This window comes from Pundamilia nyererei, unplaced genomic scaffold (assembly GCF_000239375.1).
Source record: "Pundamilia nyererei isolate P.nyererei 1_Seehausen unplaced genomic scaffold, PunNye1.0 scaffold00067, whole genome shotgun sequence".
NCBI lineage: Eukaryota > Metazoa > Chordata > Actinopteri > Cichliformes > Cichlidae > Pundamilia > Pundamilia nyererei.
In genome coordinates this window covers 3,141,791-3,156,556 of record NW_005187468.1, presented here as the reverse complement: position 1 = coordinate 3,156,556, position 14,766 = coordinate 3,141,791, and the positions used below count along the sequence as shown (strand labels likewise).

Below are 14,766 nucleotides of genomic sequence, written 5' to 3'. Positions count from 1 at the left end.
TATCGGACACCTTTATTCTCCACCTGAGTATCGCGGACATCCTCCTCCTGTTAATGCTGCCCTTCTGGGCTGCACAGACAAGTCAGCCTTGTGACTGGTCCTTGGGCATTTTCAGCCAGATCTTTGGAGTCGTTTTCAAGGTAAGGACTAGATGTTGTGTGGATCAGATAGAGACTGAAAATAAAAGCAAGACATTTTCAGTGAAGCTGTGAGAAAGTTTTTTTTGTTTTGCTGAACTCCATCATTTTTCTGCTGAATTTCGTTTCTTGGCAGAACGTGCAGAACAGAGTCATTGTACCCAACAGGATGACAGTGACATCCACTGAGTATTTAACATTTTTAAGGAAGAGAACAAGCTTAGAACAGCAGTTTAGAGTAGGACAGATGTGAAAGGGAAGAAATGAAGTGTAATTTTTATAGATGTTAGAGGTTTGTGTCTTACACTAAAAGTTCTCCCTGTCTTCTTCTAGCTCAACTACTACTGTGGAATCTTTCTGCTGTTTTGCATCAGTCTTCAAAACTACCTCTCTGCCATCCATGGCATCCAGTTGTATTCCCACGAGAAGCCCTTCTTTGTTCACATCAGCTGCCTGTCAGTCTGGCTTATCTCTGTCATCCTCACCGTACCTGACTGGATTTCCCCAGGGGCTAAAAAGGACTCCACAGAAGAGAAAACATGTGTTCACATCTACCCTCAATCTGGAACTGACTGGCAGTTGTGGTCACGCCTGTTTCACCACATATTTGGGTTGGTGCTACCTGCATTCATGCTGATGATCTTCTCACATATGCTATGGCGGCAGTGCAGCTCTAATGGGGCCCGAATGCCGAGAAATGTCACCGTCATCCTGTCTCTGGTGGTCGTATTCTGTGTGTGTTGGATGCCGTACAACTTCATATTTTTTTTGGACACTGTCCAGAACAGACTTCAGAAACATCCTGATGATTTACATAAAAGCTCTGAAGGTTCACTAAAAATCCTTCTTATGGGCACCTCTGCGTTAGGCTGCCTTCACGCCAGCCTGAGGCCTCTGCTGTATCTCGGCCTGTGTGGAAACTTCAGGCAACACTTACTGGCCATGCTGAGATGTAGTAAAACTGAACCAAAAGGCTCACTCTGGGATCTTGGTGTAGGCCAGAGACAGCAGCCTGATCACGGTCAGGATCAACAGGAAGAGCTGGAACGGATGATGGCTGTAGAGAATCTGTTAGCTTAGTGAAGATGAACAGATTTTGACTCAGATGTAAGTAGAACAACTTTACACTCCTGAGAGGAAGTGAATTCAGTTTCATGTCATGAGTTCAAGGGCTGGAGGATGTTATTCTGTGTAACTGACAAACAGATGTTTATATATAAAAATGACTCTCACATTCCACACATGCATCATGGTGACATATGCTCACCCAAAAGGGTTAAAAGTAGATATCTGTAAGTATCTGTATGATGAAGACGACGAGCTGAAACAGATGATGGGTGTAGAGAACCAGTCAGTTTAGGGAAGATGAACAGAGAAACATACTCTCATGTGATCATGATGATGTTACTGTCATGGTACTGGTTCATTGTCCCACAGCTTTGAGTTTATTTAGGTCCATGACGTATTTTGTAGAATGTGTTTTTGCAGTGTTTGGTCTTGTTCTTTCTTTATAGAGTTATTGCTATTCTTATGTTCAGTGTGAAGCCCTGATGTCTATTGATTTTTTTTTTTTTCCTTTTGGGTCCTGTTTGCCTTGGTATTGCCTCTGCGTGTCCTCCTCAGTATCTCTTGCGTTATTTTGCCACCCAGTGGAGTCTGTCTTGTCTTGTTTATTTGCCCGTTTCCACAGGCATGTGGGCATCTGTGTGTGTGTCTGGTTTCCCTCACCCTCTCTGTCCCTCACTCTCACCCTCGTTCTGTGTCTCCCTAGTCGTGTCTCTGAGTTTCGTCTCCCTTTGCTTACATGTTCTTGCCTGGGTCTCTATGTGAGTGTCACTTGTTGTTTTATTTTGACAGTACCTTATCTCATGTGTGTTATGTTCAGTTTGGCTTCCCTTGTTTTGTCAGATTTGTTCCTGATGTCTTTCCACCTGTTGTCCATCCTCTCCTAATCTGGTGTATTTAAGTCCTCAGATTGTTTCTGTTTGTTGTCCGTCTTTGTGTTGGTCCTCCTGTCATGGAGCCTGAGGGGCAGCACTGATAGTCGCCAGTATTTTTACATCTTGATTTCACTGTTGTAGCATGAGTACTGGGAATGTCCAGACAGGAGACCGGATGACAACAGCATGTAGTGTTGTTTGTTTTTGTTGGCAGATTTTAATCCTGCTCTAAATGTGTCTTATGCTTAAAACTGATTCACAAATATTTTAAAAAGAATTATAGTGGAATAGTCTTTAACCTGACTAGCAATAAAATAAGTTTGCATTTAAAATGTTTACTTTTCTTTTGTTTACATAGCAGATTTTTGCTCAAAATGTGTGCTTATGTCTAAAACATTTTTTCTAATTTTGCACATATTACACTGCACATTTCTAAGATTTTATATTTTTTTAAAGTGTTAAGTCTTTTGTTTGTTTGGGGTTTTTTTTGTTTGTTTGTTTCGTTTTTTACAGCTCAGCAAATTAAGATTCAGAAACTCACTAACATACAACCAAAACACCTTTTAGATCAATAATGGCATTTTCAAATTACATGCATTATTATTATTATGTCACTTAAAGTAAGTGGAAACGCTGTTATGTGCTTTGTGTTTTACAACCCTACATTCTTGTTTAAGATAACCTCAGAGAAGCTATAAGTCAGGAAAGGTAGCTGTCGTAGCTGTGTTTGCACGCTGCAAAGTGGCTCTACTTTTAGCATCACACCTGCCACCATTTCCTTCAGAATGCACTGTCAAGATTCTTTCTGTGTCTCTAATATATCTCTTATATCTTCTGCAGATATGCTTTGATGTTAATTATTTTCTATATACCAAAATGTATCAAATAATAATAATTGTGAAATAAAAGGAAAAGGATACATAATGTTCAATGTGTGATGTGTATTTCTTTTCAGGGTCCACAACCAGCCTGATAAAACTGTGTTCTTTTAGCTGGAAACAAAGTAAAGCTCTTTGTTTTTCTTGGTGAATTTTTTTATTTTAGAAAATTGCATGCGTGCAAAAGAGCCCCAGGTTGGTACTGTCCCATGTCTAGACACGATGGGACAAGTGCATCAGGGTATTTGGCATTTAAACAAAACAAACAAGTTTAAAAACAAAAACAAAAAACAGCCATATCAAATACGCAGATACACTTTAGGAAATAAGAGTGTGGGAAAATACCATATATAGTGTAAAAAAAAACTCCCTGACACAAAGTTTGGAGCTGAGATGTTCTGGGTATGATGATGGAAAGAGAAACCAAAGAAGAGGTTGTTATTTTTTTAATCTTCTGTACCTTGTAGCTGACATCAGGTCTGGCTTGATTACAGAATTATGTCATTTTATTACACCTCAAATTCTTTTTGAGGGGATTTCCTTACTCTTTTACTTAGAATGGTGAAAGTGTAGTCATACAAACGAGGTGGAGGAGGGTCAAACATTACAGTAAGAAAGTAAAGGCTCAGACGAGGACGTACCAGCTTTTGAGCTTGAAAAGAGGGAACACGATGGCCTCCAAAGTCCATTGTGGGTAAGAAGTGGTGTACAAGCTAGGGCTCTGAAGTTGTGAAATTTGGTTTCTCAACTGGCATATACGCACTGACCTGTGCAGGGAGTCAATCCGGTTTAAGTGTTGTTGAAAGTTAACTGACAAAGACGGGAGGCTCACAATTCAAAGCATTTTTATCATATATCCTATTAATCAAAAAGGATAAAGAAAGTGTGTGTGTGTGTGTGCACGCGCGCACGTGCCTGCGTATGCGTGCATGTGAGCCGTACAATTAATACTTGTTATTATGGATGGTATGGGTGGCAGCACATTGTTCATGCTAAGGCACCTTAAAAGCTTATATGTCTTCCTCTGAGCTTTCACCTTCCTGTTCTAATGTCTCGCCTTCCTCTACCTCATGACAGCAGTGAGTCTGACTTCCCTTCCACACTTTCAAGTAAAATCTGCTTCACCCTGCCCTCTGCTTTCTGAAGTGAGGACATATAGGTTGGAAATGGTGGTACATTTCTGAAATCCTACACATAACCACTAAGAGTTTCGAATTGAAACAATTTGAGTTTTGGCAATAGAATCATAATATCAGCAAAACAATGTATCTGTTTCCCATCTGGACATAAAATGTGCATGCTGCAATTCCCATCATTTTGAAAAGAAAGTCTATGTAGTCTGTTAGCTCAACCCCCACAAATGTGTTGTTAATTGAAAGCTCTGGATATCACATTGACAGTGCAGCAGGACTCATAAATCATATAAATGTCCCCAACAGAGGACAAAAATTAAATTCTGGGTTTCAGAGGATAATAAATGTGAGCATAATTTATTCTCAGAAGCCACTATAACTAGATAAAGTTAAGAAGACAAAGGACCACACATTGAACAACTGAGATGAAACACACTGAGTGCTGCATTGAGTTAAACTTAATATTTACAGTAAAGCTGGGATTCCTGTTTAGGACCTTTCTTTTAGAAAAAAAAAACAGACCTTTGTGTCAAAATAGCAAAGTCAGATATAAATCCTGTAAAGACCATGATACTACATCCGTACTTACATGTATGGAACGCCACATGCACATCATCACGCATCGTTTGATTGCAATGGAGCGCCCTCTGCTGGATTTGGGTTAAACGGCAGACATCTAAACTTTTTGTTTTTAACCTTACACGTTGTATAAGTACGGAAGAGGATTAGGGCCACTGGGGGAAAAAAAGAATTCTGACTCAGAATTCTGAGTCAGAGTCTGTTTAAATAGCAACATCATCACTTTATGAGTGGAGTTAGGTAACTCCAGCCGGCCAACCCATCTCACAATCTCAACAGCTCCCTCTAGTTTAGCAGCTATTTATGCGATGCTTTGTCTGTTTTGTTTCCTTCTTTTCAGAAGCCCGAATCAAGCCAGACGTCTAAAGGCGAGACACGGAAGTGAGTTGGGGGCCACCTTCAAAACAAACCACCTGTTTTTCCACATTAAACACGGAGGTCACAGAGAATTAGCCAGTGTCGCCACTGGAAGGTGTCTGTCTGAGCGCCGCAAAACCACAGAGCCTAGTCTTTTTCTTAAATTCTCTTTCTTTTGGATCCGCTGTAGTGTAATTATTATGCAGTATTTTATTTTGAAAAATAAAATATTGTATTTTCGCGTATTGTATTATTTGACTGAAGTGGCAATTTGCGAGCGAGGTGACGTGTGATGAACCAAAACAAGTCAGTGGAGTAAAAATTAAAATGTTTATAATTCCTTTATGTGCGTGACACGTTTAAAGGTAGCAGTTTGTGTGCGGGGCGTGTCTCCGATAAGCGAACTACTGTGGTGAGCTCAGCTTTTTTTTTCACCGTCTCCTTCTAAGTTACGTCTGCTCGCCGGAGCGCTTATGTTTGTGGATCTACTTTCAGCGTATTGTTCTGTAATTACAGTTTCATGGTTCTATAATTTAACTGTGTTTGGTAGCTGTAAAGAACGCCTTTTTCCGTTGTACTTGACAGGCGTCGGACAGCTGCGGGAGTTCGTCTGTGCTCCCTCCAAAAACACCCGACCGGTAGTCACCCTATAAAACTGAGTGACCCGAGGTTGAAGCGGTAGGCTATGTGCGGGTCCTGTTTTTAGTATCATCGACCTACAGCGCGCAGAAAGCTGCTCAAACTCTACAGCCGAAGCTCTTTATGTGAAGTACGTACATTTATTTGCATATATCAGCCCTCCTACAATATGTATTTTAACATTATGAACATTTTACTGGCAGCCATGAAAGTTACTGATAATTCTGTCTACTTTCTGTTTGCAATAACTGTGTGCGCAAACTTAGCGTTCCCTATCCTTAACTCTTGACTCTTCTGGTTTTGTAGAAGCTTTATTTTAACAACGGTAAAAAGCAAAGCTGGGAGGCAGTTTTATAGATTAAAAGTGTGTGTGTGTGTGTGTGTGTGTGTGTGTGTGTGTGTGTGTGTGTGTGTGTGTGTAAGTGACTAAGGAGAACTGTACTTTCCGTTTGTCAGCCCCACAATTGCTACATCACAACATGTGAGTTGTTGTATGTTTGTGCATTTACTATAAGCTGGGTTTACCAACGGGAAATTTCAGGGAACTAACATGACTTTTACCCAGAGAGAAAGAAAGAGAGGACTCTATTCTGACATAGAGCTTCTGAGGCACTGCAGCATTTTTGTCTGGTCTCAGTGTTTCAACATTTTTGTCTTCACAGTTCACGAACATGGGTGATCTAGATGTGGATCTCGATGGAATATTTAAAGAGAATGACACATTTCCTGAGGAGGACTATGAGTATGAGTATCCAGGGGATGAGTCTTTTGTGAAAAGAGGCAGTGAGGCAGTGTGGGTCCCTGCTCTGTACTCCATAGTCTTTGTTGTTGGAATCCTGGGAAATATTATTCTCCTGACAGTTCTGGTTCAAAAGAGGAGACTGTGGAGCCTATCGGACACCTTTATTCTCCACCTGAGTATCGCGGACATCCTCCTCCTGTTAATGCTGCCCTTCTGGGCTGCACAGACAAGTCAGCCTTGTGACTGGTCCTTGGGCATTTTCAGCCAGATCTTTGGAGTCGTTTTCAAGGTAAGGACTAGATGTTGTGTGGATCAGATAGAGACTGAAAATAAAAGCAAGACATTTTCAGTGAAGCTGTGAGAAAGTTTTTTTTGTTTTGCTGAACTCCATCATTTTTCTGCTGAATTTCGTTTCTTGGCAGAACGTGCAGAACAGAGTCATTGTACCCAACAGGATGACAGTGACATCCACTGAGTATTTAACATTTTTAAGGAAGAGAACAAGCTTAGAACAGCAGTTTAGAGTAGGACAGATGTGAAAGGGAAGAAATGAAGTGTAATTTTTATAGATGTTAGAGGTTTGTGTCTTACACTAAAAGTTCTCCCTGTCTTCTTCTAGCTCAACTACTACTGTGGAATCTTTCTGCTGTTTTGCATCAGTCTTCAAAACTACCTCTCTGCCATCCATGGCATCCAGTTGTATTCCCACGAGAAGCCCTTCTTTGTTCACATCAGCTGCCTGTCAGTCTGGCTTATCTCTGTCATCCTCACCGTACCTGACTGGATTTCCCCAGGGGCTAAAAAGGACTCCACAGAAGAGAAAACATGTGTTCACATCTACCCTCAATCTGGAACTGACTGGCAGTTGTGGTCACGCCTGTTTCACCACATATTTGGGTTGGTGCTACCTGCATTCATGCTGATGATCTTCTCACATATGCTATGGCGGCAGTGCAGCTCTAATGGGGCCCGAATGCCGAGAAATGTCACCGTCATCCTGTCTCTGGTGGTCGTATTCTGTGTGTGTTGGATGCCGTACAACTTCATATTTTTTTTGGACACTGTCCAGAACAGACTTCAGAAACATCCTGATGATTTACATAAAAGCTCTGAAGGTTCACTAAAAACCCTTCTCATGGGCACCTCTGCGTTAGGCTGCCTTCACGCCAGCCTGAGGCCTCTGCTGTATCTCGGCCTGTGTGGAAACTTCAGGCAACACTTACTGGCCATGCTGAGATGTAATAAAACTGAACCAGAAGGCTCACTCTGGGATCTTGGTGTAGGCCAGAGACAGCAGCCTGATCACGGTCAGGTTCAGCAGGAAGAGCTGAAACAGATGACGGATGCAGAGAATCCGTTAGCTTAGTGAAGATGAACATACTCTCTTGCGACTCAAGTGTGAGATGAGCAACTTTACACTCCTGAGAGGAAGTGAATTCAGTTTCATGTCATGAGTTGATGGGGTGGAGGACTTGTTTCTGCGTAACTGACAAGCAGATGTTTATATATAAAAATGACTCTCACATTCCACACATGCATCATGGTGACATATGCTCACCCAAAAGGGTTTAAACAGATGTCTGTATTTTATTTTTGAATTATTTAAAATGAAGGTATTTAGTTTTTTATGATTAGTAAACCATTTGTGTTGCCAATTAACAGTTTTCAACACAGTTTTCGTAAAGTTAATATCATAATCTTTGAAATTCAGTGTAATGCAAGTTGTTACCTTTGGCAGTGTTATTGACATCGTATGTTAAACAGTCCCAAACAGTTTATAACTTTAACACCATTAAAACAATTCAGTGTTTAAGCTTTCTCTCTTGTGCTCTCTTTGACTTGTCTTGAAGCAGTAAATCCCGAGATTGCGTAATGACATGTCAGCGTGTGATTGCTTTGCAGTTAAGGAATTTCCCCTCAAGCCAGTTTACTTAACTTAAAAAAATCATTGTTTCTGGGAATGTACAAATGTGACACAGGAAGAAAAGAAAAAAGTGGTGATGTCATCAGTCAGGTGACAGAGCGCGGTGGAGGAGGGGTGCTGCACCCTTTTCGTAGCTTTCTATTTACAGTCATCTGAAGACGTGTCTGTGTTTAGTAGGAAGAACTGTGTGAGGCTTTGTGAACAGAGCCAGCTGACAGAAAACCAGCAGACCAGTATGTGGGAGAAGAACGCACGTTAGAGAAGATAAAAACTTATTGTGATGATAATAGTGTTGTGCTGCACACACACACAAAAGCCTGTGGTTTTATGCTTTCACACTGCTCAGCACGTCGTGACCTGCCATGCTTGCTTGGTTTCAAATCCTAACAATCTTGAGAAATGTAACTATGTTCAGAAATAAATGTACTTTCGGTACTGAGTGTTCTTCTGAAAACAGTGCAGTAATTTCACACTTGAAAATATTCAGTTTCCTCGTTTCGACGCACTCCTTCCTCTGTTTAGTGTTTTGTGACTCCAGAGAGTCTGTAAGAGCGCATGATGCAATAAAAGAAATGGTGGCTGTCGAAAGCAGCAGAAACATTCTTCGTGTTTAAGATGTGGTTTACAGTTTTCAGCTGCACCTCAAGCATTATTTCCTGCTTCAGCTTATCTGGCAACTAAGAGAAAACCAGCTAATCAGGTCTTTTGTTTAATGAGTAACAAATCTGGTATGAGCAAAGAGAAAGTCTTTGTATACAACTTGATCAAATGTAAGCACATTTAGCAAAAATACTAAATGATTAACACAAATCCAGGGCTAGTTGACCCTGTTTGGCTGTGTTTGCAGACAGTGTCTTTAATCCACCTTACTCTCTGTTGCTTTACTGAAATGTTTATAGTGTAGACATCCTGACTGTGCTTGGGATGATCTAAGCACTGCTGCCATCAGCCTGCTATTGTCAGATATTTGCCTTTCACGTAATTATGAAAACAAAAGCAGTCATGTCATTGTCCACATGTTTTTCTGAATGTCGATCATGTGGATGTCATTTGTTTTGGAGAAGTGAGTCACATGTCACATTATATCTCATTGTTTCCATCTGTTACGTAAGATCTCTGTCACCGAGCCAGTGCGTCTACCTTTCATTTTTATGGTTTCAGTTTCCAGTTAAAAACATGTAAGCTGTTTTTACAAAAACTGCTGGATGTGAGTTTAAAATTTCTCTATCATTCTTACATGCATTCTTCATCTGTTTGCCAAAATCGGTCGTGAACTTAACTTCTGCTCGGTTTACACAGGCCATTATAAAAAAGAGGGAAGAAATAGACCAAAATGTTGCGCTGTCTTCTGTCACGTCAGTCGACATGTACTGAGTAAAGACTTCATGAGCAGAAGACAAACAAGTCACACAGTGGTTTCATAACGTGATTTGAAAGCTGCTTTTTTTCTTTTAGATAATGCTTAAAGCAGGTAGAAATAAGCAAATAATGCATGTAATAATGCAGCTTTTTTATCTTTGCAGGCTCCTCTATACTGTAAACATTAAATATTGGGAGTTGTTATAATAAGTAGAGTTATGGTATGTTGTAAACAGGAAAGTTCCCTTCAGCTCAATAAGATTGTAGAGCAGCATCTATACTGACAACCAATAAACTAACCAAAACAATAACTTACTCATTTTTTTTGCTCTTTTAAAAAATGTTTTTTACACATTTATTTTGTCAGCAATTGTAACAGTTATTTCTCTGGTTTTACTTTTTATTTATTTAGCAACAAAATTGTTATTACCACAAATATAAACTCTGGGCAATAAAATTCCTCAAAAAAGAGCCAAAAGCTTTTACTGAGGAGTAGAATTTTTGATTTAACTACCTATAAACTCACCAACAAACATGTTCACTCATTTAAGTGTTCATTTTACATTTTTATTTTACTTTTGCTTTGAAGTTTTGTTAAAAATGTGTGTTTTATGTCTAAAATTGCTTTTTAGAAACATGTTCTAACACACCTCAGATTTTGAATTTTCCAAACTGTTAAGTTTTTTTATACAGCTCAGAAAAACAGTTTGTTTAACATAAAAACATTAAAATAATAGAACGTTGTATAACAGTAAGAGTAATGGTGGCCTTCATTATGGTTTTAAAATCACCAGCGATAGACAACATTTCCAAACTGCATGCATTATAGGCCACAGAAATTATGCAATCCCACACACAAAAAAAAGCTGAAGTAATTCTGGGAAGTAATTATAGACCTATGCATACATTAATTATACTTGTATAGGAGAGCCACAGAGAGTCAAGTCAGCAAAGGTAGCAGTGTCAATGCCTGTAATTTAAGCCTCACACCTCATCTTTCTTGCGGTGTGGACTGGAAAGAATCTCTCTGCATGTCTAATATATCTCTTTAAATCCACTACAGATTTGCTTTCTTGTTAATTAATTCCATATATTTCAAAATGTAGTAAATATCCATATTGTTTACAGTAATTTTGTTGGTTGGTTTTAAAATGCCATTTTGAAGTAATGTAAATAAAGTGTGTGTAGTAAATTTGAATTTTGAAAGATGTGGTGGCTGAATGTTCATTGGGTTGACTTTTGCTTTGTCGACTATGTGAAGTTTTTAAAACAAAATTTCATTACTTTAAACATTTTTTGCGCAAATAAAAAAATATTTGTCTGTAAAAGTGAATTTAGCCTTTAATCCTGAGAGTAAAATCCTCATCTAATGGTGCTTTCCAGAAGTATTCCAAGAGAATATATATCCCTGGGTGTAAATCCTGATATTTTCAAAAGCAGCCTATATAAACAGGAACAAACCCAGCTTAAAACGACTGGGCCCCCGCATAACACCAGTGGGTCCTTCCTATTTAAAGAACTGCTTTCAGTCAGTCAGAATTCTCTGTAACATCAACTAAAACTTTACACTTTGTATCAGAGACTACAGTTGTGATTGGAAGTTTATATAAATTCATCATGAGGATGAACTTGACAGTAATTTTGGACAGGGAGAGTTCTGGCTCCTAAAGAAAGAAAGAAAGAATCAATCAGTGGCCCTCATTTTGGAGCTCCATCTATTATCATGGGGTGAGCATGACCATGAGAAAAGGTGTAGGGGAAAGCGGTGCTCTACTTACACTGTATTTAATGAAGGTGGGGTGCTACTGCCTTCAACTGAGGACATAGCCAGACTGTGGAAGAAATACTTAGAGGAGCTCCTTAATCTGGCTGACTGTTCTTTAGAGGAAGCACGGTCAGGGGGAAGAATTCACCTATGATTTGTTTGATGATTTGAAACATTTAAGTCTGACATGAACACTGTTTCCCTGCTCAGGAGCCGACGCCGGAACTTCTCACTCACAAAAGCATACAGGATGGGATTGAGGCAGCAGTGAATGAAACCCACACAGGTGGTCACTGTCTTAATTTTCTCCAGGGATGTTGTGTCTGAACAAGTTTCATTACTGATATCAAAATTAAACGTTTCCACTAAGAGCGTGATGTTGTACGGGGTCCAGCAGATAAAGAAAACCACCACCACAGCCACAATAACTTTAAAAGCTCTCTGCTTTTGATGGCTCTGGGCACCACACCTCAGCTGATGCAAAATGCAGGAGTAGCAGAAAATCATGATGGCTGAAGGAAGTGCAAAGCCAACTATGAGATAAATCATGCGTGATGCCAACCTCCAATTATATACAGCCTCCTCATCAAATTTGTAATAATTGGGAATACACTCTCTTCTGCCTCGTCTATCATCAAACACATCTTCTAAAAAGATCCAGTCAGTGATAGAGAGAAGCAGGGAAAAGCACCACACCATCAGGCAGCTGGCCTGAACAACCCAAGGCTTCTTCCTTGAGTACATCTGTGTAGCATGGACGATGGACAGGTAGCGGTCCAGACTGATGCAGGCCAGGAGAAGGATCCCACTGTAGAAATTAATCTAAAGAAATCAATGAAAGACACTTCTGCTAAATTAAGTGAAAGTACAGACATTTTCACTGCATCTTTACTTCAGCACAATACTTACTGTAAAAACACTTCCACTGATCTTGCACAGGGGAGTACCAAATGTCCATCCATCACTTTTGGCATACTGTACTGCCCAGATGGGCAGCGTCACCAGCATCAGGATATCTGCCACTCCCAGATAGAAGATGAATATATCTGTCGCACTCCAGGTCTTCCTACTCCGAGCCAGTATCCTCAACAGCAATCCGTTCCCAAGCAGACCAACAACGAACACCACAGAGTACAGAACTGGTATGAACACAGCTTCAAAATTCACAGTGTCAGTCAGGCTGCAAATATCACTCCCCTCATAAGAGCCATTCGAGTCTGAATAGTTATAGTTCTCGTAGAAATCAGACCAGTCAAGGTCCTCCCCTGTCACTGTAATCTTTTCATCTTCCATCATCTGTGGACAGACAGAGAAAAGGATGCAAATTTTCACTTAGACTCTGACTTATGATGTGATTTTCAACCACATGGTCGATCATGTTTTCTGTATTTTTTGTTTTCTGTATTTAGTTTTTTGTTTGTTTGTTTGTTTTTTTAATGCATGCCTTTAAAAAAGCTGCTGCATTAGATATTCCGTGCCTTCCAGTTAAAGTAGTTGGAAACACTACTAATATTATCCAGGTAAAGAACACATTGGGGTTTTTTTTAAATAGATAATATTTTAACAGTGAGGACAGGGTAAAAAACAAACAAACACAGAAACTGGATACATAAAGCTTTGCTTTGTACGGTTTATTTATTTATTTATTTTTATTAACTGAATTACTTGTACCAATCAACAAAAGACAGTGTCAACCATTTTAGTCATACTATTGGTTTATTTTTTAATTTCTTAATTTCTTTTAACTGTTTTGTATCTTCTTCTTCTTTTATTTATGCTGGTACAATTTAGGGAAGAGAAACTGATATACACCAACCAAGAGGAAGCATGTAAATTCACATTTTGCAAGAAATTAAGAGTCAGGTGGCTCTAGACATTAGTGTGTCGTAAACATAATGTCATAAACGTACTGAATGTTTAAAACAAAATATAAGGAAAATATCACTCGTCACATCACAGTTTAATATGCTGTAGTTTGTCACTGAGAACTGAAGGTGTGTATACAAACAGAAAAACAATCCTGTAAAGAAAAACATACACCCCTCTGCATCAAATCAATTCAATTTGTGATCATTTAGTAAATTCTTAAACGCATAATTAATTAATGTAAACAGAGAGTGGTCAATGTAGTTAAAATGCATAATAGGATGTTGACCAAAATGTAAGAATAATGACATACTCGTGAAAAATTAGAAATAGCCAGTATAGAATGATAAATAATTCAATAATTCAATAATAAAGGCATAAAATCAAAACCTACCAAAGTAGAAGTCTCTAATATCGTAGATAATAAAAATGTGTCCAGAGCTCTACCTCCAGCAGTGCCAATAAAAGCATTGGTTAAAGAGGAAGCTCGCACAAAAACAAAACCAAAACAAACTCCTCCACCTTACTAAGCACATCATGAGCCAGTATTTGATTTTTTTATATAAAATTATTAACTTTGTTTTGAAAAAAGTATTTTTGTAAAAAATAATAACAATACTTTTAAATTCTATTTGTATGTTTTATTTTGTATTTATTCTTTTTTTTAAGATGCTGAAAATGGAGCTTACAACTGCACTTCATATATTTAAATTGTGCTTTTAAGATGTCTGGAACTAACTACAGCAGAGATAACTGAACCCATTTACAAATTTGCTGTAAAGCTGTAAGATTTCCTCATTGTTGCCCTTACATTTTTGTTATTACTGTGAATATATGATATAAAATCTCATAGGATCAGTGTGTAAGTGGTGGTTCCACTGTCTATGTACACATTTCTGTGAAATCAGGCACAAAACCTAAAAACACTCATCAGATTCATTTTGAAGTTATGTTTCAGACATTTTTAGGAATTAAAAGACTTAGAGTTTTAGTCTATAAGTGTTATCAATATGTTATTAACATTTGAATAAAGTTGTTTTATTTAGATCTTTTTTTTGCTTTTTTTTGCTTTTCTTTTTTGCTTTTTCTCTGTCAAATAAAGAAAACTAAACAAATTAGTCAACTGGTGTCAAATTGAAACTGAAACCTAGAAACTAGTTGTCCCAATCAAAAGAATTTAGCAACCGTTTGATGGGGGTTTTTCTAAACTCTCTTTTGGTTTTGATAGCTGCCCTTGTATAACTTTAACGATCATTAAGTCAGTAAGATTTCTTTAACTGGCCTTTTGATCCTGTGGGTGTTCTGTATAAAAAACTATAAAAACTGACTTGTTTGTGTTATTTGGAATAATGATTCTGTATTTGAACACATATAAAACATAAATCAATGTGCAAAAAAATACATCATAAAACACATGTTGTATAAAACCTTTTTAAGGAGAAATAGT

General features: G+C 38.6%; 3 protein-coding genes across 9 annotated transcripts in view; 2 read left to right on the top strand and 1 right to left on the bottom strand.

Moving 5' to 3' along the window:
- LOC102202790 (C-X-C chemokine receptor type 3-like) overlaps nucleotides 1-2,988 on the top strand; it is a 16,842-nt gene extending 13,854 nt beyond the window's left edge. Inside the window, exons 2-3 of the mRNA XM_005736183.2 lie at nucleotides 29-140; nucleotides 471-2,988. Of these exons, the coding sequence (XP_005736240.2) occupies nucleotides 29-140; nucleotides 471-1,217 (859 nt within the window). The 3' untranslated portion in view covers nucleotides 1,218-2,988. The remainder of the gene's footprint in view (nucleotides 1-28; nucleotides 141-470) is intronic.
- LOC102203076 (C-X-C chemokine receptor type 3-like) overlaps nucleotides 1-8,931 on the top strand; it is an 18,336-nt gene extending 9,405 nt beyond the window's left edge. Inside the window, exons 1-4 of one of the 7 annotated variants that reach the window (XM_005736186.1) lie at nucleotides 5,273-5,330; nucleotides 5,610-5,793; nucleotides 6,326-6,694; nucleotides 7,025-8,931. In XM_005736186.1, coding sequence (XP_005736243.1) covers nucleotides 6,335-6,694; nucleotides 7,025-7,771 — 1,107 coding nt within the window. In that variant the 5' untranslated portion in view covers nucleotides 5,273-5,330; nucleotides 5,610-5,793; nucleotides 6,326-6,334 and the 3' untranslated portion in view covers nucleotides 7,772-8,931. The other 6 variants (XM_005736184.1, XM_005736188.2, XM_005736187.1 and 3 more) reach the window with 6 other exon arrangements.
- A 2,036-nt stretch (nucleotides 8,932-10,967) lies between these two features.
- On the bottom strand, nucleotides 10,968-13,772 carry LOC102201912 (C-X-C chemokine receptor type 3-like). Its single transcript, XM_005736180.1, has 3 exons — nucleotides 13,714-13,772; nucleotides 12,363-12,749; nucleotides 10,968-12,275 (listed from the first exon to the last, which is right to left on the bottom strand). The coding sequence occupies exons 2-3, from the start codon at nucleotides 12,747-12,749 to the stop codon at nucleotides 11,598-11,600; spliced, it is 1,065 nt and encodes a 354-aa protein (XP_005736237.1). The 5' UTR covers nucleotides 13,714-13,772; the 3' UTR covers nucleotides 10,968-11,597.
- Nucleotides 13,773-14,766: the final 994 nt, after the last annotated feature.

Bases quoted from the DNA above. Each gene is read 5' to 3' on its own strand.
- LOC102201912 (XM_005736180.1), bottom strand. From the start codon at position 12,749: ATGATGGAAGATGAAAAGATTACAGTGACAGGGGAGGACCTTGACTGG. The intron at 12,276-12,362 runs GTAAGTATTGTG...TGATTTCTTTAG, and splicing joins TCAGTGGAAGTGTTTTTACA to ATTAATTTCTACAGTGGGAT.